At 32.6% G+C, this 26,300-nt stretch overlaps 3 protein-coding genes and 1 non-coding gene across 4 annotated transcripts; all 4 read right to left on the bottom strand.

The window, feature by feature from the left end:
- Positions 1–3,281: 3,281 nt before the first annotated feature.
- Positions 3,282–5,402, bottom strand: LOC123909313 (two-component response regulator ARR14-like). Its single transcript, XM_045960136.1, has 6 exons — positions 5,237–5,402; positions 4,900–4,962; positions 4,652–4,798; positions 4,216–4,557; positions 3,825–3,901; positions 3,282–3,703 (listed from the first exon to the last, which is right to left on the bottom strand). Coding segments are annotated over exons 3-6 (747 nt in total). The 5' UTR covers positions 4,653–4,798; positions 4,900–4,962; positions 5,237–5,402; the 3' UTR covers positions 3,282–3,376.
- Positions 5,403–6,183: 781 nt separating this feature from the next.
- Positions 6,184–6,302, bottom strand: LOC123912295. Its single transcript, XR_006811191.1, has one exon. It is a non-coding gene; the product is annotated as a 5S ribosomal RNA (ribosomal RNA).
- Positions 6,303–7,126: 824 nt separating this feature from the next.
- On the bottom strand, positions 7,127–13,437 carry LOC123909312. Its single transcript, XM_045960135.1, has 5 exons — positions 13,058–13,437; positions 12,915–12,967; positions 11,739–11,906; positions 11,442–11,543; positions 7,127–7,584 (listed from the first exon to the last, which is right to left on the bottom strand). Exons 1-5 carry the CDS (start codon positions 13,230–13,232, stop codon positions 7,450–7,452), a joined length of 633 nt encoding a protein of 210 aa, XP_045816091.1. The 5' UTR covers positions 13,233–13,437; the 3' UTR covers positions 7,127–7,449.
- Positions 13,438–14,903: 1,466 nt separating this feature from the next.
- Positions 14,904–19,158, bottom strand: LOC123909310. Its single transcript, XM_045960134.1, has 4 exons — positions 18,954–19,158; positions 18,706–18,753; positions 16,080–17,711; positions 14,904–15,588 (listed from the first exon to the last, which is right to left on the bottom strand). Coding segments are annotated over exons 2-4 (2,040 nt in total). The 5' UTR covers positions 18,707–18,753; positions 18,954–19,158; the 3' UTR covers positions 14,904–15,181.
- Between the last annotated feature and the right edge of the window lie 7,142 nt (positions 19,159–26,300).

The raw sequence follows: 26,300 nt of genomic DNA, 5'->3' as shown, positions 1-26,300 counted from the left end.
CTTAACTCCACGAAAAATGCAAAACCTTGTCTTTCAACTAAAACCTTGTATCTCAGCATTGTAGTTAGATCCATATCCACTAGAACTCTAGCAAAATGGCCAAACGAGCGCTCAAACATGGATTTGTTTGTTGCCGTATCAGTACAAATCGGTGTTCTCACTACTAGCTATAGCAAATAAAATCTTTGGCCTCCAATACTCTTGTGCTAATCCGAAAATTTTCATCCACACTTGGGCTGTGGATACAATACTGTAAAACCAAAAAAAGAGCAAAACTAAGGATTGCCAAATAAGCCAACACTATTTCGCAAGCCCCTTCATTCAATGACTCAAACATATCAATTGATCCCAAAAATGCGTTATGAACAAAGAATTCACATTGCAATAGTATCTAATTATAGGGTCAACATTGGCTCAAAGAAACCATTTTAAAGGGGTATCTTTGAATATTAATTATGCGTGAATTCACATAAGGAATATCAAATTGGACATAAAGGATCATTGGGACTTGTCATTTAACCATCTCATTTACATATTTTGATACAATATTCACACATTACAGTGGTGTCAAGACAACCTTTAACTGTCTCGGAATTTATATAGCCAATAACAATTGGGCTTAAGGGTCACTTATGTTGTATTTAATCAACTTTGCATCCCAATTTGCATTTGCATTATGAAGAAAGAATTCACATTGCAATAGCATCATACCATCTCAAAATTAACATAATGAACAAAAAATTGTCTTAAGGATCATCGAGGCGACAATTAACCATCTCGGTTTGAATTTACACCATAAATACCAAATTGTGGTGTGATTTCAATACTAACTCAATAGTTCAGGATACAGTCATGCAATTGTCCTTGTTGGACAAATAACGGGCCAGCAACTGCTTTCATAAGCAAACATATGTGAGACACACATTAGACTTACCCGAGTAAACAATTTAGCCAAGTAGCACGCGTCAACCATGTGTACTGTAACTCCATAGAACCATATTGATAAACATAGAGGAACATAGTTATTGAACTTTTAGCTTTTTGCATTGATCTAGTGCTAGAAATTTAACTTCAGCATCTTTTCCATAATATTTGCAAGCTCTTTTTTACTAGATTTTAAATACAACTTTATAAGAGCAGAACCAAGGGACACCAAATTATATGTCGTCGCAATTATACAAGTAACAATACAATTATAAATGAATGTGCCGGAATCAAAGACTTCTCTGCATTCCCTTCATTCAATGATTCAATACCATCCATCCAAATAAAGAATGATTAAAAAGTTTACACTACAATGGCTAGGTCCAGGGTCAATGATCGATGGCACAAAGATACCATCTCAAAATTCACATAAGGAATATCATTTGGTTTTAAGGGTTATCCAGTCGACATTTAATCATATCAGTTACATGTTTTGAATAAAGTATTCACACATTACAATATCATTTAGTTCAATGGCTCAAATATATCATCCCAAAATTCACATAATGAATATCATTTGGTCTTGAGGGTCAATGATTTTCCCTGAAGAAAGCTAGTTACACGAAAAAGGGCGGAACCTCAAGTTAACCATTTTAAATTGATGATTTCGATAATAGCCTTTTTACCTTATTATATACCAGTTCAAAAAAACTTCTCCACTATTTTGATCTAATTGTCAAAACTTATCACTCCTGAGTTCAGACTTCAGACTTTTAAATGACTCGTCAATATATTTGAAGATTTACTAGTTAATTTACAATTAAACAATATAGAGTGCCGCCCGCAATGTGAATGACTAGAATGTTTAGATTCTGACGTGAATGACTAGAATATTTAAAAAGCATGTCATATGATATGACTTGTTAAGGCGAATTATAAAAAGAAACAGGCACCTGATATATTCTTGATTCTAGGAAAGCAAAACCAAAGCAGAAGAATCCATGAAAATTCAAATTCTAAATATTGAAGCAAACCTATACAGTACCGTCGAAGTAGTTCATTCATAATTGAGTGTACAACGACACTTTTATTTGATGCATGTGATGTCAAATGGGTAAACCCAACCCCAAATCTACAAAAACTTGTTTGGACACCATATGTTACGAATTTTCTTCCCCTGATGGAGAATACACAAAAACATATATAGAGAGCATGCAACTAAAAGGGTGAATAATATGCCATACCATATGGTAGATGAGTCAGGAGTAATACCGAGAAAATATCCCCCTGGTTTCTGTAGAGATGACACGTTTAGAAGAAGTCTCCGCACTTTCTCTTCAGTTTCAAAACACAACTGCATTAAAGATATTAATCAAAAGAGGACCAGCAAGCAAATCCGAGGGGACTAAATATCAAGAGAGCAAAAAAGTGTCAGAAATGATAATGACTGCAAGCAAAAACTAAAATATCTCAAAAGGAGTTGTTGAGACACTGCCTATCTGCATTTACTTACTCTATCCTCATTTTTTAGGACTTATCATGCAGAGTAAAAACAAAGGGTTATAAGATAAGACACTATCAAAAAATGAGAAAGTAAATATGAGACCTGCAAATGCTGCAAACAGCAGACAAAATCAGCTGTATTGGTCTTCTCCTCCAAATGCACTTCTACATTTTCCTGTCAAGAAAAATAAGTTAGTATTAACAATAGATACAGAACAGAATTGTATTCTGCTATGTATCTCTGCCCGTCAATGCTATAAACATCAACACAGTAACACAAATGGAATAGCAAATTAGTTGTTATTGGAAATAACACAATATATGTATGCACTTGAGGAGTCATGAAGTAGAAAGAATCAAAAGATACCATATGCAAACGTATGAGAAGACGTTAGTCAGTACATTCAAGTTTGAGCATATTTCCAACATAATTGCCTTCAAGTGCAGGGGAAGTGTGGCACCACCGAACACAATCAGCCTCGGACCAATCAATGTACACAGGCCTCTCCGACTGAACCCACTGGTGCCTTACCAGTGAAACTATCAGACAGGACCAGCCCCAGGTACATACTACAATACAATGGACCTGAAAGTATACAAACACACCTGCAAAAGCTGAAAGGGTCTCAACTTGAATACGGATGACATTGTTAATAATTGGTTGGTTAAATCAATCAATTGACACTATAATAAAGCAGAACCAATCAACCATCAATAAAGTACTCTGCAGAATAATGGAAAAAGGTGCTGAAAATTCTTAATGGAATGCATTAAAAAAAAAATATTTTTATTGATTCAATATGAACAAAACACAGAAATGGGCCTTTTATAATAGTGCCCTTGTTACAAAAACATAAGCCTAAAGCTTAATTGATATACTAACTATGACTAAAATAGAAACAAATGTCGTGAAGGTGGAATGAGATATTCAATGTTGCCTTCTTTATAGTCACCACATCCCATTGTGTATCTCATCGTTAAGATTGGGGAATAAATCGGTCAAATTAGAAAATATGTCGGAATCGTCACATTGATCAGGTGGTGTCATTGAATATTGCCCAAGCTGTGGAAGAGAGGTGCTAGGGGAATCAATGCTCTCAGCTGAAACAGCATAGTTGTTATTGTGTATATCATCATCGTTAAGATCGGGGAAAAAATCAGTCAAGCTAAAAAATACTTCGGTTTCATCAATTTCTTGATCCTGTGCTTGTGTTTCATTGTTCTTCTGTTTCATCTTTGAATTTTTTATCCCACCATCTAAATACATTTTATATTTCTGCAAAAGAACATAACAGGTACAGAAGTGTTAGTGATAAAACACTTCATAAATTTCAGATTCAAATTACACAAAACATTAATGTATGAAATTTAAACAAGAAACTAATATAAAAACCAACCTGCAAATGACTAGCTACATGCTGTAATTCCAAGCCAGGACAATCCATGATCTTCAGAACTTTTTTAGGCTTTGCATCTGAAAGAAAAGGATGCACATAAGTAAGTTTTTTAAAATGCAAACAATTTATTAAGCCTCCGATCAAGGCACATGAAGGGCCAAGAAAGGGGGGAAGCAGGAAAACAATGAAAGGTGGAGCTAGAGCTCTAACCAAAGAGCAAGTTACAGACCCAAAAACAGAGTAAAGAAACACAACAACAAATACGACAAGCAGCAGAACAAAACAAACATAAAACTGATGCACATAAGTAAGTTGATTATCATTATTGAGTTCTTGAAGAATAGAATACAAACAAATGCAAAAAACAAAAAGTCTGAGGAAAGATTCATACTTTTAATCCCAAGATGATTCACGACCGACACAAATTTTTGGTGCAAATCATCTGTCCAAGAGAAACGAGCTTTCTTTACCGGAGGTTGTTTAGAAACATGAACCTCATCATCTCTTCCTCGCTTTTTAAGCCCTTTAGCCTCGCTTTCCGTTTGCACTAGATGTTCTCTTCCTCGCTTTTTAAGCCCTTTAGCCTCGCTTTCCTTTTGCACTAGATGTTGCCGCACGACATGTTGCCACATATTTTTGAATAGATTTTCATCCAGTGGTTTGGCCCAGTAACTACAAGCCCCGTTAGAAATGGAATCCATAACAGAACAGGTTCGGTTATCAAGCGACATCACTACAAAATAAAAATAATAACAGGGTGAGTAACATTTGTTAATTAATTAATGGAAAGGTGTAACCAATGATGAGTTTAAGGAAGAACTACTTACTAATCACCGGAATTTTCAAATGTGAAGTCACTTGTTGAACAAATGCATAAGTATCTTGCTGTGGAATATGAGTTTCGACGAGTATGATGTCGAAATGTGATGTCGACAAGAGCTGCTTTGCTTGAGAAATGGTGGAACATGATGTAACTGCAATAAAAAAAAACATTAAGAGTTAGAACAAAAAAAGATGAAAAGTAGTTTAGAATAATAATTAAGGTGTGTGAGTGAGTGAGTGAGAAAGTAAGTACCTTGATAGTGTAATTGATTGCAAATGTGGTGAATAGTGTAGAAATCGTAGGTGTCATGATCGACTGCAAGTACTCTAAGCCCAGCGGGGAATGATGGATTGTTAGTAGTGAAAAGGTTCATATTTGCGATGAATGAATGAATGAAATGGAATAATGAATGAATGAATGGATTGTAATGAATAATAATGGAAGTAAGAGAGTGAGTGAGTGAAGAGGGTAGAAAGTAGAAGGAAGAATGAGTCTGAAAATCAACAATGAATAAACAAATTGCATAAGTAATCGAAGCAATGAAATGAAAGAAAGAAACTCAGAAATTAAAGAAAGATGAAAACTTTACCAAATTGATCGTGTCTTGAATGAAATGAAAGCAATGGGTCAGTGAGCGATGAATTGATTGTGTCTCTCAGCGATGAACCGCGATGAACAGCGATGAACTTCAGTGAAACTAACGAAGCAGATGAACAGCGATGAACAGCGATGAACAGTGAAACTAACGAAGCAGATCAGAAAGGAACAGAGATGAAGCAACAGACAACGATTGTGAGAGTGAGTATTGTGAGAGTTAAGGAATGAAATTAAAACGGCGCAAAAGCCTTTGTATGTATTTATAAGAAGAATTAGGGTTTCATTCTCCCCAACGGTCAGAAAATGATGAATGGTAACAGACAGCTGTGATGCGAATTTAAACAGCTGTCTGTGATGCGCGTGAAAGCGGGACATAAATCGGGTCGGGTCGGATTGTTGTTAACAATCGGAGCAGGATTTGCATCACTTCCTGTTTGTGTCACAATCGAACCATGTAAACCAATTGCCATAATAATATATATACACATAATTCCTACTCCTTATTGATATTGAAAGTACAATACCATAGTGTGAGAAAGCACAAAGTAGTAAACAAAAACCGTGATTGAGAGAATTGAGAATCAAGTTGAAGAATTTGAAATTTGAAATGGGTTTTTCTTGAATACAAGATTCTAGAAGAGTGTTGTTTTTAGGGTTTAAAGTAAGGACTTGTTTGGTTTGTTGAAGAGACATCAAGAAGTGAAGTGTGTGATGAATGATGGACTGATTCTAGATGAAATTGGAGATGGAAGAAGAGAGGTATTGTGATAAAAAAAGTGATAACCTGATGAAGGAAATAAGTGATTTTATGTTTTATTCCAAAATTTTATTAAGCTAATTTTATGTTTTGTGAAAAATAGGAATATTAAAATAGGGGGAATAATACAAAGATAAGGTGCAAAAATACACTTTGTTAATTTTTTTTGGTTACTTCTAAAAGAGGTGCAACACAAGGACTTCCCAGGAGGTCACCCATCCTAGTACTACTCTCGCCCAAGCACGCTTAAATGCGGAGTTCTGATGGGATCCGGTGCATTAGTGCTGGTATGATCGCACCTATACACTTTGTTAATTTGATATTACTATTCTAAAAAGACACTTAAAAAGAAACATATAAAGTAAATTTTAATTAGAATTTACACGATCATCTGCCGGTCATGTTTTGCATATTATTGAAACCTTTTTGCAAAAGTTTAATTTCTTAACAAAAATTAATTAAATATGAAATTTAAAATTTTTGTGTTTAAAAATTTATATTTAATACATCTTATGTTAAAAAAGTTACATTTTTTGGGAGAAATTATTATAATCATGTAAACATGAATTTAAAAAGTTATTTAAAAATGTGAAAGTACACATGAGTTGACTTATAGGGAAGAATCAAAAGTCGTTGAAATTTATTTTAGGGACTGAAAACAAAAATTAAGATATTTATGAGAACTAAAAATTTACTTAACCAAAATTTTAAATTGCTATTATATTAGTAATTTTTTTAATTACAAACAAAATTATTTCTTAATAAAATTTCTCAATTTTAATATGTATAAACTTGTCGTGCACAATAAATTTATCTTGTGCACCATAAATTTGGCCTTCTTTTGAAGCCAAAGAACAAGAATTATGAGATCAAGCACCATAACCATAACAGTATATCAATATTGGTTCATAAATAGCACACATACTTATTGGAATAAGTTATGATACCTTCGTTCCTTAATATAAAAGAGACTTTACTTATTAAATTCATTGAGAACAAATGTATCTAATCCATATTATAGAATAAATACATTAGATTTTCAATAAATCTAAAACATAAAGTATCTCTTATATTAAGAATCGGAGGAAATATTTATATTTATTTTTTTATTTCAGCTTTCTGACAGAAAATAAAAAGGTAATTTACCATAAATAAATAATCTCAATCAAACATTCCCCAAGAAGTTAAGGTCTTGGCCAAAAACAAAAATAATAACTTTTTTAACAAAACAAAAAGCCTTTATAATTTATAATATGGATAATAATCAGGTCTATTTGTTCTCTCCACAAACACCAAAAATCCCCTAAAACCAATATCCCACAACAGACAATAACAGATTGCCAATCTCACTGTACCTATATTTGGTCATTATTTGTATTATACAAAAGGAACTTGCATATTTCTTTATAAACAAATGATACCCTACAACAAATATGCTTCCAGCAGTCTCATGATGAGCCACTAAGGAAATAAGCCAATGCCTTGTCTTTATCATTGTCATGCATAACCAAGGCTTCGGTAACGCTAGTTGATGAAAATCCCATTTCACGCAGAAGAGTGTATCCATCAACAAATTCTTTAACCTTCAAATGAATAATAAATTCAGTCAGAAAAAAAAAAAATTAATCAGTAAAGACAGCAACACTCTGCCTTCTATGCTGCAACTGGGAATACAACGTAAGAGAATTTTCGCAGTAGTCTAAATAACAAAACACTAAATTATCTTAAGTTGGTCTCAATCCGTAGAAAACACCATGTAATGAATACTTTGAAAACTATAACCATGTATTCGTTGTGATAAACACAGACAATACAAATAACCTATCAGTATGTGTAACACTTTAGGGCAGTTAAGTAGTGCTCCTCACAAAATTTTGCGTCAGCAAAACATCCGATTACAGCACCCTAACCATACCCAAATTAAAAACTGTTTTTAAAAACACGGGAATATTGGTTGCTGGTCTGGATATCCATATCCAAACTGTTTTCTCACTCTCAGCTCAGACTTAGTCTCTTTCTCCACTAGCAATCAGAAATTTGCAACTAGTCCCCTGAACTCACCCACCCAGGGACTCAACTTGCTGCAGCAGATTCACTTGACGTCACTGTTTACGTTGTGGCCTTTGACGAAAATAAATGGGTTTAACACATTTGTTTGGTGCACACATAGCAGAATGAGAGAGAGACAGACAGAGAGAGAGAGAGAGAGAGAGAGAGAGAGAGAGAGGTGCTGCGTTATGGATCCATTGAAGCTATCGTGAGGCATGTATGCACGCATTGCAGATTGTGCTTCACATGCTGTACTACGACCAGCTGCACCTAAGGAGCAATACGGCAACGATGGCAAAACCACAGCAGAGAGGAATGGGCTGGTGGTGGTTTGTTGTGTGGAATATTTTTGAAACAATTGGTGTCCTATAATATATACACACACATATATCTGTGTTGGTACCCTATATTTTGAACATTAGTGGTGTTAGTGTGTCCGTGTTTGGCATCAATGCTTCATATATGTGTTGTTGTGTGGTATACTTTTGAAGCATTTGGTGTCCTCACACACACACACAGACATCCTTGTCGGTGTCCTATATTTTGAACATCAGTGATGTATGTGTGTCTGATTTTGGTGTCGTTGCTTCGTAGCTGAAAATGAGGTTTGGTAATCTCAAATATGGTTAACAACTGAATATGGTTAGGTTTTTTAAAAAAACTAACAATGCACACTACTCTTTATAAAAATGACAAAGTGAAAGGCTGGAAAGTAAGAGCCAAGTAAGGAAATGTTTCTAAAATTCTCTCATGCTAAGAACCTTTCCATAGTACAAGGCAGGCAAGTAATTGTGTTTGAACTGGAAGCAGACTCTGGATGAGAGGTAGAAAAGCTTTAACAGAATAAAAAGTTTCTCTTTTGGTACTTAGAAACATCTTTGTATGTGCAGTTTTAACTAAGTTTTAGTCTCCCCTTCTCAGTGAAACCAAGAAATGCTTTATTGAATGTAAGTGCCTTATTTTATTTTATTTGATCATTTGCATGCACACAATTTTTTTTCTTGGTGTTTTAAAATATGGTATCCTGTTGAAGTAAAAAGCATATGCAATTGCAGGTCCCCACAATAAAAACCATGTCGTCAATGTTCTCGAGCTTTTTATTTATTTATTGATAACAAAATATCAGGCAGGTGTGATATTATATTATGCACTAATCTAATTTGTTTAGTAATATCATTGTTTGATATGTCTCTTCCAATTTTCTTAAATTTTTCACAGTTTCATGGCAGGTTGATCAGTGTGCCATCAAGGTTTGGCTCCAATCATAATGTTAACTGAAAGCCACAAAGACAGTAAATTGAGGTTCATTCCTATATTTATGTTTACTGCAGGTACTTACCAATAAGGAACTAATGACCATAGCTTGGTTTTTATTCATTGTATTTATGATTGAATTATATATGCATGTATGATAAATCTAATTGAGATATACTATTTTAAGCTTAAAGTTTTTATTTTATAGAGGATGCTTAATGTTTCCTTAAGATTAGCGCAGGCCTACAGTACTTTCCTATGCTAAATTTGTTAAATTTACTTATTATAGTTTGGTTGCAGGGTAAGCACAATAATGAGTTTTGTGGCATCACTGCATTTGAAGGCCTAAGGTAATTTCCTATACTTAAATGATGCACTTGAAGTTCAAACAATATTTTTCATGTGATGATATATTCTAAAGGTTTCTCATCCTTTGACTTGAATGAATGAATGTATAGTGGATTTGTTGAATTTCAACACACGAACTCTAATTGAAAAGGCAAGCAATTTGTAGAATGTAGAATTAATGCCAACAACCCAACACAATATGTCAAGTCGACTGTTGTGGTTCACAATTCTCCTAAGCTAACATGCAATTCTCAATTTAAAAATGTGTGATTAAAGTTATATTGAATGTCAGTCTTGAAATTTATCAACATTGTAGATAGATATCCACCAAGTACATCTTTATCTACTTTATTTGATTCTCTATAGCAGTACAAAAATTAAGAAAGCATAGTACTCCAATTTTGTGTGAACAAAAAAAGGTTGTTTTCTTAATCATATAAGATGCCTACTGTTATAATGATATATCTAAATTGGTGCAATTGTTATCTTTATTATCATCTATAGAACCGATGACGTCGCACATGCAAATTATGGTTAAAGAATTTCAAGTGGCGGGATCATTTTAGTTTTTATGCTGCCTTATGAAGGTAGGGCCTAAAGGCTGGAAGCAGAGGTGCAACTGCTGGAATTATAGTTTGTTTACAATTATATGGAGTATGATGCTTCAAATTGTCTAATCTAATCGCTCATTAGTTTTGGAGTACAAAATGGTTCTCAAAATTGTTTAGGAAATTTTTGGTTTCAGTGTATATTGGTGCTGTTTATACATACTATAGCTGAGAATTTTACTCAAATCATTGTATCTATGTGATGCATTTTTTGTATGATAGTTCAAATGGGAAAGTATATTCAATATTAGAATTCGTCCTAGCAATTTTTTGGCTTAGTTGAATTGGTTGCTTGAGTATAGGTGTTAAGACAAAGTATTCAAACTGCTATGACAGGGCATCCGTGTAGCTGTTCTTATTTTTCCTAATATTGGCACCTCTTGTGTTATGATAACTTTCTTTTTGGAGAAAAAGATGAATTTGTTTTGACTGATAGATAACTTTCTTTGGATTGGTGATATAAGACATGGCACATGGCATAATTATTTAATTAATATTTTTTGGCATTTCATTCATTTTCATCTAAATTAAAATTATAGATATATCAAGCTTAAAAATCATCTTATTTTTAGATGTTGTTTTTTCTTTCAAATTTATAATTTACTTCCAAAATCTAACATTAAATTTAAAACAATTTAAGTTTTGATCATGTAATATGTAAAATACAAAGTATTTTAATTTAACTTAGAACAGAAATTCTCCCGTGCATCGCACGGGTATACACACTAGTAAACTCAATAAATTGTCTACTTGTAATAGACACTTAGCTGGAAAAAATTTCCCTTTTAGCTCAAAAAACAAAACCTATTGAAAATTGACTTTTTTCAACAAAAAGGAACCAGTTGACTCCACAGAAGACAATCAGATTAAAACAGCCATGCAATGCTATATGCATCGGTTAAATAACTATCAAACTGACTAGTTTTTAGCATGCTTGAAAAACTATCAACTTGACAAATAACAATAAGCTCACAGTAATAAGTTGAAGGAGAAATTCCAGTATGAAAAGAAGAACCACTTTGAGTTTCATTGAATTATTCGATCTTTGCATGGTAAGTACATCGACAGATGTTGGGCAATTGGGCATATATTTATTATATTTTAAAAAATAATATTATTCGAGAAATGCTATTATCTTAACATCGTGTCCATTATGATTTACACAGGGACAGAGAACATACTTTGGTTGGATTATCACCATAGTTCGTAACAGCAATTGGAACTGCCTCACGGCTGAGTCCCATGCTTATATATTTGCTCACAATGGGATCTGAAGAAGTAACCTGCAAATATAGGTTCATTTTACACCATGTGAGTTGGAAACAGTAGAAAATTTTATCTATATACAGAAAAACAATGTACTAAGCACGAAAAAACAAATAGTAAGTCACAACCTCTGCATAATGAATCAGGAAATAAATCATAAACACAAATTACAATAAATTAGAACTTTTTGCTCTAAAATCAAGAAAAATTACCTTTGACGATGATGTATTATCAGAAGCCTTAGTTGGAAGGTTTTCCACCCCAAATTTGCTCCAATTTGGGTTATCCTTCTCTGCTTCGGCCAAAATTTTCCTCTCCAATCCAAAATCAAATTGGAAGTTGCTCCGTGGAATATCTCCCACATGTGGTAACAAATGAGGCTGTAAAATTGTCAAAACAACTCAAAAGTCATCTACAACCATAAAAACATATCCAAAACCAGTCACATATTATTTCCTAATAGCATAAGCATTTGGGATTAATTGTTTCATGACATGGTATCAAACACTCTATGAAGACCAAGTGGTCTAGAATTCAATCTACAATCACGCTCATTCTTTTATTAATAAGGGAGATTTAATCACAAGGCAGGTGGGCCTTTGCATTGTCCTAGCTTTAAGCCCAAAGGGTTCTTGCATGAGGGTCATGCAAGACACGTAATATAGAAGCCATTCATATTGTGTCATCACGTAATATCTTAATCTTTCGATAGAGTTGGTTGATGATCTATGCAAAGCTTGAGCATTTTGAAACACTTGGTCTTAAAATTTGGAGTTAGACCTAACTCACCCCTACAAAACCGGTTTGTAAGGTGAGGATTGTCTCTACTTATAAATTCATGTTCAGGCCATCTCGCATCCGATGTAGGAAACACTTGGCATAGAAAAGAACAACCTCAAAATGAAATTTATAGGGTTGTATGGAGAAAGAGAAACCCCACTGGAATAACTAGTACGTAAAAACTATAAAATCTTGTAGTCCTGCTACCTTAGGTATATATCAATCACTACATCTTTAAAAAACCACCTCGTAACACTATTCCCATATTTATGAAATATCTGAGAACAAAAAGAATACAAAAGAGCAACCCTCTTTCACTAAGATGTACAATTTCAAGAAAAGGCTCGGCGTGTCAAACCATCATAACCGTAACTCAAGCAAAGAAAATTGGCAACTAAAAACCTAAGGTTTTTCCACAAACAGAAAGAATGCCTATGCTTTATTCAATTCTATATTTGATAACCCTAGTTTTGAGAGGTGAAAGGTGAAACAACAATCTATCAAAGCCAAATACTTATACCAAATTAAAAATCCAGAATATTCACAATTCACAATCACAAAGTCAATTATGAGTATTTAATTTATGCAATTGAAACCTATATTCTTACCGGCGGTGCGATCCTAAATTCCGACTTGATTGCAACCTTAATGCCCAACCCTACTGCAAAAATCAACAAACAAAGTTAAAAAAAGAAGTAATTGAAATAGAGGAAGGTAAAATCGAAGAATGATAAGAGAGAAAGAGATTTACGAGAAGGTGAAGGATTGGGAATGTGCTGATAGGGTAACGGACGAGGTGGGGGAGGGTTGGAAGGGTGAGGACCGATCTTAGGGTAGATGGAAGAGGGAGCGCCGGAGGATGACGGTGGTGCACGATACATCGGAACTTGTGGGCCCGACCTACTTCTGTTGTATTCGTACTCCATCAAATTTCAAAGTACTAATTAACAACACTTGCGTTGCGTTGCGTTGCGTTGTGTAATGGAATTATGAAATAAATTATGGAACTAAGCAAAGAAGAGAATGAAAACTGAGAAGAAAATAATTAAAAGCGTGTGCTGTGTGTGTGTTTGGGTAAGTCTTTCTTTTAAGTTTACCGAACCAAGCAAGATCTCTCAAAATACCGATTAACCATATTTATATTGATACAATTTTTATTTTATATATTAAGCTCAGTTGAGTCTCAAGTTATAGGTTTCATTATTATAGAATTAGATACCCAATAAAACATAAGATACGATAATTATGATTTGTTTATAATAGTAATCGGATGAAATAATATACTTTTAAATTGTTATCTTTATTTTTAAATTTTATTTTTCTCTTTCTCTTTTAATTAATAAAAATATTACTTCAGTTGTTTGTTTAGTAAACAATAGGTCACTCTTTACATCATTTTCACATACACACTTTCTAACCTAAAAGGAAAATTTGAGACCTCTTTCATCAAGGTACAAACAGGATCTACAACTAGAAACAACACTCCCACTTGCTATGCTACATGAGTAAACAAAAATGGGATACAAATTTACAATCCAAATATGGCATCATTTGCACCAAATATAAAAGATCCAAATTGTCTTGTGTTCAAATCATTTCCGTCCAACTCTCTGCGGCGGTAAAACAATTGTATTCAGACTTGTTGTGCTTCATTAAGCATGGATAGGAACTTATTTCCTAGCACTATTTGGAATCTCGCAGTAGAATAGTATTGATGTGGTCGATGGTTTTCATCAACCGGCAAAATCCTAGTATTCAGGAGTTCCGGAAAATATCAACCAATTGGAACACATCGTTGATGTATCTAGTGCGTGTGATGCAACCACCGTGCTTTCTCTATTGATGATTCTAAAACACGCGATTTGCAATAGTGAGAGAAGACCATAATCAAAATGATCAATATGATAAGATTATGGTCTTCTCTAACTATGTCAAATCTTTTGTTTTTGAATCACCCGTGGAGAAAACATGGTGGTTGCATCAGACGCACTCCACTTAATACGTCAACGATGCGATGCTTTAGCTATGTTCCAATTAGTTGATAGTTTCTCAAAACTTCGGAATGCTGAGATTTTGCTGCCGTTCTGGAAAATATCAACTAATTGAAATATATCATTGACGTATCTAGTATGCTTGATTCAACTACCGTGCTTTCTCCATTCATGGTTCCAAAACACACGATTTTTCATCGAAAAGAGAAGCCATAATCGAAATGATCAATATAATAAGATTATAGTCTTCTCTTATGTCAAATCGTTGTTTTGGAACCACGAGTGGCAGAAGCATGGTGGTTGCATTAAACGCACTAGACTTAATACGTCAACAATTGTATTCATGGTGGTTGCACTATCTCACACCTTTAAATATATCTTTAATAGTTGATATTTTTCATCCTAAATTGATCAAAATTCTCCCATGTTCCTCCTCTATGGGAAGATTTCGCAAATCCTATTGAAAATTAATTTTTAATAGTGCAAATCCTACCAAATAATACCTTTTCAGTAGTATAAAACTTACCGGTTCCGGTAGTATTTTTCAAGTGTGAACAATATAAGTGAGAACAACAACCATCTACATTTTTTCTTGTTGAAAGCCAATTGTAGTTCACAAACCAAATTGAAGTGTTGAACGTTTGTATTCAAACCTAACAAAAATATACTACATTGATCCTATGCTCCCACAATGTTGGGGGAATTGGCTAACATTACAGAAAGGTGATAAACAATAGGTCTTTCTTTACAACAATTTCACATACACACTTTCTAACCTAAAAGGAAAATTTGAGACCTCTCTCATCAAGGTACAAACACGATCTACAACTAGAAACAAACAACACTTGCTATGCTACATGAGTAAACAAAGATGGGATACAAAATTACAATCCAAATATGGGATCATTTGCTCCAAATATAGAAGAACCAAATTGTCTTGTGTTCAAATCATTTCCGTCCAAAGCTGGACCAAAACGATCCAGCCACTGAGTTGGACTCGCCGTTTCATTTTCCTCCACCCACTCAGAAGTCATGTCAATATCATCAGATTGAAGCAGATCAACTTCTAAAGACTTTGCATTCATCTGCCTATTCAACTTGAGATTGTAGTTTATATAAACAAGGTCATTCAGTATTTCTCTATCAATCTTATTCTTCTTCTCGGAGTGGATTTGCCGAAAGGTACTCCATTGCCTCTGAAATGAGAAAGTGCTACAAACTTGACTTAATATTCTAATGGCAACTCGTTGCAAGCCGGGAGCAGAGTCACCATACTGTTCCCACCAAAGCCCTACAATTCATAAGCAATGAGTTTGAAGAATAAATAATAAACTGAAATGAAACAAGAGCTGCTCCTAGAACTGGCATCCAAATAATAATTTAGTTTTGTGTGATTCATTTTCAACTGCATTCTTGTTTATGATTTACTGAGCAAGTCTTCCTAGATGATCATGAAGACAAATTTTAGATAATTAATCCCAGATAACTTATGTTTTCACATTCTATGAGCGAAACAAATTGTAAAATTTCCTTAAAATTTATTACTGATATACCGAACTACAAAAGAAGAATCCACTCGAACTAGAGAGATCATTTCATCATTATGCACACTTTATCCTCAAAATAAATGGTCTTCTTTATCTAAAGATCAATGCTGAAATCAATCCCTAATGTTTTCAAAATTAACCGTCAGGTTGAAATATGCAGCTTAAAATGAACTGTCATTATAAAATTTGATTTCCGAGAAACAAAACAGATTAACGGGTACTCTTTAACACTTACATGGTGCAACTGTGTTTCTTGCTTCCTTTGCTAGGCTACAACCAAACATTCCATGTGCCTTTGTAAATGTATAGATTTGATTGGTTATGTCACGCCTCATATCTGGTACAGGAAGTAATTTCTCCAGAACATTATAGAAGTCTTCTTTTATAGAAGAGAGAAATTTTATTTCCGGATTATATTGGATACTGGGGTTTAAAAATGCTGCAGCTGCATGTAGAGGGGAATGAAGTTGGTCCCTCCACTTTTTATCAACTATATCTAAGAATGTCTTGCATTTGTTCTCATCCATTATGTAGTATGTTCTGATTGATTCTTTGGCCCTTGTCATTAGTTCATATATCGAACCAACAGTTGGTTTACCTTCGGATACTTCTCTTAGCACCTTCAAAAATGGCTCGGAGATAGCCACACACTCTTCCACTGTTCCCCAGAAGTCATTATCTTCAGCAATTGCAATACAAGAAAGACTCTGAGATTTATTTGCATAAGAAGTGTTCGAGGCATATTCAGGGCTGTGAAACATATGCTTCAATCTTGTTCTTAGCTTCAACATAGACTGCAAAGACAGGAAGGTGGATACAGACTTTGTGGCCCCGGTCCTGATAAGTTCTTGGCCTCCGTTGTACTTCTTCATAAGATCAAGCAATGAAGCGTTATTGTATATTAACTTTGATATGGTTTGTGCTTGTAAAATGCACCTACTAATCCAATCAACCTTGGTGAATTCCTCCAATATTAGGTTCAAACATTGAGAGGCACAAGGAGATACAAATATTGTTCCGTAGTTCTGCACAATATGATTACCAACGCCGGTGTAGTTAAAACTGCTATCCATAATAATTTGTACCACATTTTCTGGGCCAAACTCCTGAATTACAGAATCAAAAAGATCAGCTAGCCATTTCGTGTTCCTGAAATATGCAGACGCATCCACTGATTTGTGGAAAAATATTCTGGATGGTGACGAGACTAAGAAATTAATAATAGCCTTTGATTTATAATCAGTCCATGTGTCTGCAATAATAGTGCAACCAGTAGTAGCCCACTCTTTCTCGACATCTTTCGATTGTAACCCCACTTCTGATTTTATCCTCTCTAACCATGTTGTTTTCAGAATTTCAGCTGATGGACCTGTAAATCCAGGACCACACTTTGCAACGGCGTCAATCATCAACTGATAGGATGAAGACCGCGCAACACTGAAATCTAGCTTATTCTCGAAAAAGAATAGAGCGATACTTCTTTCTGCATTCTCTTGGTTGTTTATCGAGGAAGGAGTCATAGGATTGCTCGTAGGGAACATCTTCCCAATTGGGGATCCTGTCTCCAAAGGTATAAGAGCTTTGGTAGCCGAATGACTACCGGGAGATATCACTTCTGATACTTTTTGCTTCTTCACACTAGAAGTTTCTTTAACCTCTTCCTTCGATGCAATTATATTCCTTACTCTATCAGTAACATCATCCCGGACCTTACTACAAGGATTCACCCCTTTACTTGGAAATCGAGATAAATGATGCTTCAATCTACTAATGCCACCATTTAAAACTCTTTGGCAAAATTTACATTTAACCTTGTTCCCATCTAATTTCTCTGCATATTCCCAACAAACATCTTTTTCTCGAACCACTACCAATGTTTTAAAACAAAAAAAATATATATAATATTGTCAACACATTTTTTGAGTAATCTGTTCTTTAGTTCTGAGAATCATTGAATTTGCATTCAAGAAACTAAGACTCTGTTCGGAAATGCCAAATTTTAAACTTATGACTTATAGCTTATAAGCTCATGTTGAAAAAAAGACTTGTTTGGTAACATTTTTTCTCACGAGCTTATAGCTTATTTTTACTAGCTTATTTTGATATGGCTTATGGCTTTTAACTGGTCATTTTTTTCTTCCAATTTTACACTTGTCATGTTGGAAAAAATAAAATAAATTAAACATTTCTTTTTTATAACATTTCATATTCATATGTCAGTTCAACCGCTAATTTTACCTAATACTAAAAATTCAATCAGCTAGCTTATAAGCTATAATTTCATCTACTATGAGCTAGCTTATCAGCTATCCGCTATTTTTTGGTCGAACAAAATACAGTTGCATAGGTGCTATTTCAACAATATGTTAACCATTCAGTTTTCCAAATGGGCTCAAATAATCTAGAGCTTGACTAAGAGATAAGTAAAGTTTGACAAAAAATTGTTCCAAATCTTCGACCATTGATAGAATTCGGGTTCTTACGGTTGGTTAATTACAACTAGACAAGTGGAAATTTTTTTTTTTGGTTATCCTCTAGTTCTAGGGGGAACGGGACTCGGTAATCCAGAGTTCGGTCGCGATGTTAGAAAAGCCTCCCAAACTATCGGTACTAGGGTAAGTTCATTAACCACTTAAGCTCGATGTCTTAATTAAAGTGATTTTTTTTTTACAAGATAACAGATTGAGCAACAGTATAAACAAACTTAAACAACTGAATATAATTTTATCTTAATATAAAAGGTCCAGAAATGAATGATACTAACAACATCCATTACATGTTAAAAAGATATTTATTAGTATTTTTATAAAATAAGATTCAACTTACTTAGATTGTCAAAAAAAAAAAAAGATTCAACTTACTTAGATTAGATGCAGAAACGTAAGTTCCTTGGAATCGAATTAAACAACCTACACGAAAAGTTCATAATCTCATTAGAACTATAACACTCGATTATGAAAATACGAAGCATCAAATAAATTGGATTGGATCTAATTTTAAAACACTTGCGAAATTAGATTATAAAAATGCAGAAAAATAATCCAAAATTTAAAAATAAATAAAAAGGGGGGAGATGGAGATATAAGATAACGAGAAATTTGGAGCTTACAGAGTGAGAGAGATAATCGCAGATTTCACTGATTTTTCCAATTTATCGCGATATTTTCGAACTAGGGTTTATGTTTATGTGTTTTTTCTCTCTATTTTCTTCGTTCTTATCTCTTATCTTTTCTTCACTTATCTTCTCTTGTATTTTCTCGTTTTTTATTTCATTTTCTTTTTTACTTTTATTGTTCGTTTGCGTATTTGTATCTGTGTTGTGTTGAGTTTCCTTTTTGGCGATATATCGCGCAACTCTTCACGAAATTAACCAATCAGATATAGCCACGTCGGATTTCGTGGGGAAAGATTCAAAAAATGACAAGAGATGAAAGTATAAAGACTATCAGAGACGATATATCCACTTCTTTGAGATGTTTGTTTTTTATTTTTTATTTTTTTTAATTGACAAAAAAACTAACAGTTTTATATTATCAACCAATAATAATATTTTTCGCCACATCACCTCATTTTACCTTATCTTATTGATATGATATGACATGACAAATTAATCGTATTTTATTGAATAATCATGTAAAACTATTTTACACCGTCAATATATTCACATTAAACTCTTTTTAATTACGATTTTGTTATTCTTATTTTTACTCGTTCACAAAGTTTGGTTCATCCATTTATACTGTATTTAAAACTCATGAAATGCATGATGACGTAGATTTATTCAAGTGGATTATTAATTGTATTCCGTTAATTAAATTATAAAAATAAATAATTTGTGTGATTAAAAAAATTGTAAAATTTAAACGGAAGTTTTTAATTTTTTTTTGTTTTTTTATAAGAAAAAATTTGAATTGTAAGAAGTACAAGGGGTACTCAACCCTTATAGTTCAAAAAAAATCACCTTAATCAACCCTTACAATTCAAAGAAAATCACCTTATTGGATGCAAAGTAAATGATTGTTACGCCAGTCAGAAAATGTTAAATTAGCGTTGCTCCTTAATCAATCGGCATATAAACCAAAGGCAAGAAATGTAAATAATTTGGTTCACTAAAGAATATATATTAACACAATCTCCTCTATATACAATATTATTTCGTGTGCGCCAAATGCACCACGTAGTAGCAAACCAAATGATATAACGGAAACGCAAATTTTCCCTTTAAGTATTTCTCCAAACAAAGTGAAATGTTGTGGAACTGATACAAAGTGGATAAAGTTTGTGTTGAGTCATTTGATAATTGTCTGCCAAACCTGCAAAATGGTACTGCAATTGAAAAAAATATCCTTGAAGCAAAAAACACAACTCCTGTCATGAGTATTGGTGATTATTCCTCTTCGATATAAAGCTTCCCTCGTCGATAATTTTTCTAGTAACAACCGCTAACCAAGAATACTAACTTTCGATTGCAAATTATTTAACCAAAGCAGTTTCAGCGCTACCTTTGTCTGAGGATCAAGTGCAGCCACTGCAAACCGACTCTACTGAACCTCATAAGCGGACCAGATAGAGAAGAAACCAGCAGAGTTTGGTATCCATTTGCGACTATCACCACTGTTGCAATTAGGTTGAACCTGTTCTAACAAAGCATGTAATTCGCGCTCTGTTACTACCTCTATGTCGTTAAGCACTTTAGTCCAAACAAGCTTCCAAGACCAAATTTCATTATTCCATGTTCCCATATCTAATACATAACCATCTTGCTAAGTTGATTTGTTGAACAGTGATGGAAACAAAGCACGTAAAGATGTCATTCCTATCCATTTCTCTTTCCAAAAATCAATATTTTTCCCATCACAAAGAACATTACTAATGTTGTTATCGAACCAGCCCCCTTCCTCCGCATTACCCATACTCCAAATATCGCGCCACCATATTGAAGCATTTTCTCTTCATTCCCCAAAGAGAGAATTTGCTGCAAAAGATCCGTAACGAAATAGCATAATATCGTACCAAGGGACATGATTATCATTCAAGCATCTCCACTTCCATTTACTCAAAAGTGAAGAGTTAAAAAGCTCCAAACATTCTATACTTAAACCTCCTTTTTTCTTTGATTGATAAATACGATCCCAATTAACAAATACGATCTTCAAAAAATCTAAGAAAAAAGGAGGTTTAAAAAAAAAATTATAAAATGTTTATTTGTCAACAAATAAACTCTATCCACACAACACAACTCTAAATGAAGCAATTATCATTAGGGCTCGTTTGGTGCGCATGATAAGGCGATAGGATAGGATAAAACTATTATATCCTGTTTAAATCTCTTGTTTGTTGCACAAAGAGGAAAGGATAAATCTAACTTATTACTAATCCTATCCTATTACCTTTGTTATTTTAATCCTTATTTTTTGGTGGGTTAGCAACCTGATAGGATAGAGCTAACACGCGTATTGTTTCTACTAGTCTCACACCCGTGCGATGCACAGGTATTATGTGGTATTTTATGTTATAATGTTGAAAAATTATTCATATAAATTGTAACAATAAGTGTTGTGAAAATGAAAATAATAATAATAATAATAATAATAATAATAATAATAATAATAATAATATTAATAATAATAATAAAGTGATGTACTTATCACTTCCTCCAACCAATATATTTTCAACCTTATATGTTGATCCTTCGTCAACCAATTTTTTTATCTTTGAAACCAAACTATTTCCCAAAGTAGCAAGAATCTTATCACATTGAATGATCAAAGTAAAAAAAAAAGGGAAAAAGTCAATAAAAAAAACATCAATAGAGATTTTGTGAAAATGTGAGAAGTATATCAAGATAGTACATCACTTTTTCATCAACAAACAACATATTCATAGACGTAACCTCAGTTTGATTTGTATTTGTCTGTTACATTCTACACATTAACAATTCGAACTTTCAACTTTAGATTTGCTTTTCCAGCTACTATAACAGACACGTGAGGGTAGATAGGAGCTATAGTTTGAAAGAGTAATTTGTTTTAACTAAAAACTAAACTCAATAGAAATGTAATTAAGTCAATAATGTATACACTCTTCGTATTTTTTTGTGTGACTAAATTATAAACTCTTTGTTGTTTCTATGAAAACGGTTGACATTTAAATAGGATAAATGTTGAAAGAGAATCCAAATATGTTCATCTTCATTGTCACTAAGGAATGTTATAGTAATATAGAAAAGTGTAACATCTTGGGACATCAATTTTTGGATAATTGGAGAGGTATAATTCAATAATAATGTAGAAAACTATAACATCTTGTGACATCAATTTTTGGATAATTGGAGAAGCATAATTCTTTATTATTTATTATGAGATTGATATAATATAAAAAAAAAAATAGAGATGAAAATGATATAATATAAGGAAGTGATGTGGCATTATTGTGTGATTTAATTGAATGTAAGTGGATGATGTGGATTAGGGTTAAGATGGATAGTAGGAGAACTATCTAGAAATTATATATATAGATTCCACAGGAAAGACCTTCGATTCCTACTCTCTACCAACATCGTATTTTTTCTTATTTTATTTTTTACTCCACTGTCATTCATTCTCTGTACCAAGCTCCTCTTCTCTCTCGATCAATCGTTCGTTTGCTGCAACTATCACTGTCATCTTCTTCTCTACAATCAATTCAATTTCCTGCACCTTCCTTCCTATTCCACCATGTTACAATCCACAATTAATTTGCAACAACCTCTTTTCTCTCAACTCCACCTTCTTTCATGTAACAATCCAAAATTGATTTGCTTCTAATCATCAAAGGATTTGTTTCTCAGAGATTGAATCGGTTTGTTTTTGTGAATTAGTATTCATATGCTTCTAATTCCTAATTAGTCTCTGATCTTGTTTTTCGGTTCCTAAGTTTGCTCTACTGTTGATTTGGAAAAAAAATTTGTGTTGTTGTTGTAACCATGAATAAATTGTGCTCCTGTTCCTAAAAAAAATATTAATTATTTTTTGTTTTCTATAAAAAGTTACATTTTGATTTATTATTTATTAATTTGTAATGTCAATTAAAAATATATAATTTATTTATTTTAAAAATATGTACTAGTATTTGTTTCACTAATATAATTTGGGTATTTAAATATATAATAGATATTTTATTGTCAATATTAAGTTGCACCAAACACATGACAAGATAATATAATGCTATCCTATTTTTTATCCGGTGTGCTCCAAACACATGACATGATATATGTTTATCCTGTCACTATCCTATCATTTTCTTATCCAGCTTCTTATCATATCCTATCTCTATCCTATCCTGCGCACCAAACGGACCCTTAGAGTATTCATCTCTATTTCATGTAAGTGTCACATATGCACGTATTTTCACAAAAGAGTGAAAATATTGACAAATATTTTTTTAAAAGAAGGTTGTAAACAAAAAAGTTTAATAATTTTACAACATTATTATGTTTAACATAGAGTGTTAACTATTGTCATAAATAGTAATGGAGTATATAAATATGTGAGTAATATTGGTATTGTTATTTCGATCTCATAATAATTGACATCATATTTGTAAAAAGGAATATCCTAAAAAGAGTGTCACTTTTATTTTTAATTAATTTTTGTTAAATTGTATTTTATAATTAATATTATATGCATCACTTTCAAATTATAGTATACTATTCTACATTATTAGGGACATATGTCCCCCATTGAAAAATATCACATCAAATCGATAAAAAAAAAAAAAACAATTCATATTGTACCAACTTTTTTAATAGATTATACAATTTTTTTGTTTAGTAATTTAGTGACTAGAAATTTCACCTGATAAAAAAGTGAAGTGTCTGAAATTTGAATTCTAAGTCTACATATGCTATATTTCTACAATAAGTTAAGCTTATGAGAATAAATACAATTTAGTTATACCTATGATATTTTAGTCAAAAGATAGCTTAGCGTAACACATTTACAACAAGTTAATGTATGTTCTTTGACTTTTGAGGAGTCCAATGTCAACTACTACCCACTTAACCATAAATCTCATACTCTCTCGCATAAGAAAAAAGAGAATGTTAACTTGTGCCCTTAAGGGCACATGTTAAGAAGCTAAATGTGGAAAACAAAAATTCATATTTTTAAGTTTATCCATTGTAAGCAATGAACATAAAAATGATAAACTTTACTTATATTTTGGCTGAATTCGGTAAAAAAAAAGTACTAGTAGCTGATAACTTTTCTCCTTTTTCTTTTATTATTAGTTTTTTTTATAGGAAGATTTACATTTTTTATTTGTTTATAATATAAAGTAGCAATTATTGCTAAAAAACAATAACAAAGTAGCCGCCGGAATTATTCACTCATTCATTGAAAAAGAATAGACTAAATTCAAAGAGAGATGAAGATCTAGTTTTTATTCATACCAATTTTCGTCTTCTCTCAAGAAAGAGAAATATTAATACTTATAATGAAAGTGCAACAAAAATGTGGGATATTCGTAGAGATGAATGAGATTTATTTAATATATAGTTGATATTCTTGAAATTGCTAGTCTTTCTCGCGATGAACCTAACTAGAGGTCACTCTTTTTAGTGATGATGAAGAGGAAAATAATTGACTCTTTTTGAGCTAATTGGTTTTTAATTTCATATTTTGATGTTTCGAACAATTTAAATTACATTTAAAGTGTGTTGTGATATTTTTTATGTTTAATTATTTGTTTTAACAATATAACTATATTATTTGATATATATAATTATATTTTTTTAAAAAATTATAGGGACGTACCCGTACCTTAGTTTTTCTAAAAATGACGTACCCCGTACCGGTACCGGTATCGGATACCGGTACCGTACCCGCACCCGGGCAACATAGCTGATAAGATAGCTTATAAGCTAGATTTTAACTTATAGCAAATAAGCTAATTGATTGAATTTGTAGTGTTTAGTAAAATTAATGGTTAAACTAGCTTATATAAATATGAAATGACATAAAAAAATATGTTTAATTAATATTTATTTTTTTCAAATAAGATGATAGGGGTAAAATTGAAAGAAAAAATAATAAGCTATAAGCTACTTGAAATATCGTTTGAAAAATAAGTTATAAGCTAGTTAAAATAAACTATAAGTTTTTTTTAAAACTATAAGTTTTTTTAAAAAAAAAACCGTTATCAGATAGAACTTTTAACTTATAAGTTATAAGCTAGCTTATTTTCCTTCCCAACTATTGCCTTTGTCACCGAAATAGTAATTCATAGTGTACCAATTTTATATTTTAAATTTTAAATAAAAAATAAAGATAGCACATGTGTGATTAGAGTTGTCAAAGGGGCCGGCCAGGTCCGGCCTGACCCGGCCTGGAGGGGCCCGGTCAAATAAAGGGGCCGGCCCACTAATTTTCATAGTATTTTTTTAAAAAAAAAATATATATTCTACTAAACTTATGTTATATTTCTAAACTAAATCTTCAAAAAGGTAATTCATATTCCTATATTTTCTCACATAATCTCCCAAACAACAATATATTCTTCTTTATCCTCATCAAACAAACAAACAAATCTCTAACAAATAATCTCTAAAAAATATTTCATTCATCCATTGTAATTTAAGTAAAAAAAAAAAAAATATAGAAAGAATATAAAATAAATACAATAAAAAGATGATAGGCTTATAATAAACATATTCCAAGTTTTATATCCCGCGTTGTAATTGCACAAAAAAAAATATAAAAAGATGATATGCTTAAAAATAAGAATAAAACAGTATAGATAAGAACAAAACACAAATAATAACAATAAAACAACAAAAAATAATTTTTTTAAAAATTATATATGAATTTATGCATAAAAATAGGACCAAAATATAACAATAAAAAGATTATAATTTTTTTTTAATTCTTTAAGGGGCCGGCCCGAAAGCTTGTGGGCCGACCCATAACAGCCATGAAAAAGCCTGGACCGATAAGGTGTGACCCGATAAGGCCTGGCCCCCTTTTTAATTATGAAGTCCGGCCTGTGTAAAATGATAGGACTAATGGGCCGGCCTGATAGCCCGACCTTTTTTGACAGCTCTACTCACCAATAAAAATTTGTAAATAGAAGCCACTAGATTTGATCTAGTGGTGTGTGATTTGGGTAGTATGCAGGAGGTCTTAGGTTCGATTCTCTCTTGCTCTATTTTAACCAAAAATAAAAAATTGTAAATAGGATAGGGTGAGAAGAAATGTAAGAATTTTTCAGAGTTCATGTGACAGCCATTCTTTCTTGTAGTATTCCACATTTGTTTTCTTTTAGACTTTTAATACATGTTTGTAGAGAATACCACTTGGATGTTTCTATTTTTTTTTTCTTTACCATTTATTATTTGTTATTTGTATGTTTATCATAAATATTTATTATGTTTACCATATAATAAGACTCTATATATGAATATAATAAGACTCCATAC

The sequence above is a fragment of the Trifolium pratense genome, linkage group LG2 (genome assembly GCF_020283565.1).
Source record: "Trifolium pratense cultivar HEN17-A07 linkage group LG2, ARS_RC_1.1, whole genome shotgun sequence".
Classification (NCBI taxonomy): domain Eukaryota; kingdom Viridiplantae; phylum Streptophyta; class Magnoliopsida; order Fabales; family Fabaceae; genus Trifolium; species Trifolium pratense.
Note: the sequence above shows the minus strand (reverse complement) of the source record. Positions and strands in the feature narration are given on the sequence as shown.

Excerpts from the sequence above, each read along its gene's own strand:
- LOC123909310 (XM_045960134.1), bottom strand. Across the intron at positions 15,589-16,079 it reads AAGAAACACAGTTGCACCAT|GGCTTTGGTGGGAACAGTAT; the intron begins GTAAGTGTTAAA and ends TATGAATTGTAG.
- LOC123909312 (XM_045960135.1), bottom strand. The coding sequence starts at position 13,232 with ATGGAGTACGAATACAACAGAAGTAGGTCGGGCCCACAAGTTCCGATG. Across the intron at positions 11,544-11,738 it reads ATAATACATCATCGTCAAAG|GTTACTTCTTCAGATCCCAT; the intron begins GTAATTTTTCTT and ends CTATATTTGCAG. Across the intron at positions 7,585-11,441 it reads ATGGTGATAATCCAACCAAA|GTTAAAGAATTTGTTGATGG; the intron begins GTATGTTCTCTG and ends ATTCATTTGAAG.
- LOC123909313 (XM_045960136.1), bottom strand. Across the intron at positions 3,902-4,215 it reads GAATCATCTTGGGATTAAAA|ATGCAAAGCCTAAAAAAGTT; the intron begins GTATGAATCTTT and ends CTTTTCTTTCAG. Across the intron at positions 3,704-3,824 it reads ATGTAGCTAGTCATTTGCAG|AAATATAAAATGTATTTAGA; the intron begins GTTGGTTTTTAT and ends GTTCTTTTGCAG.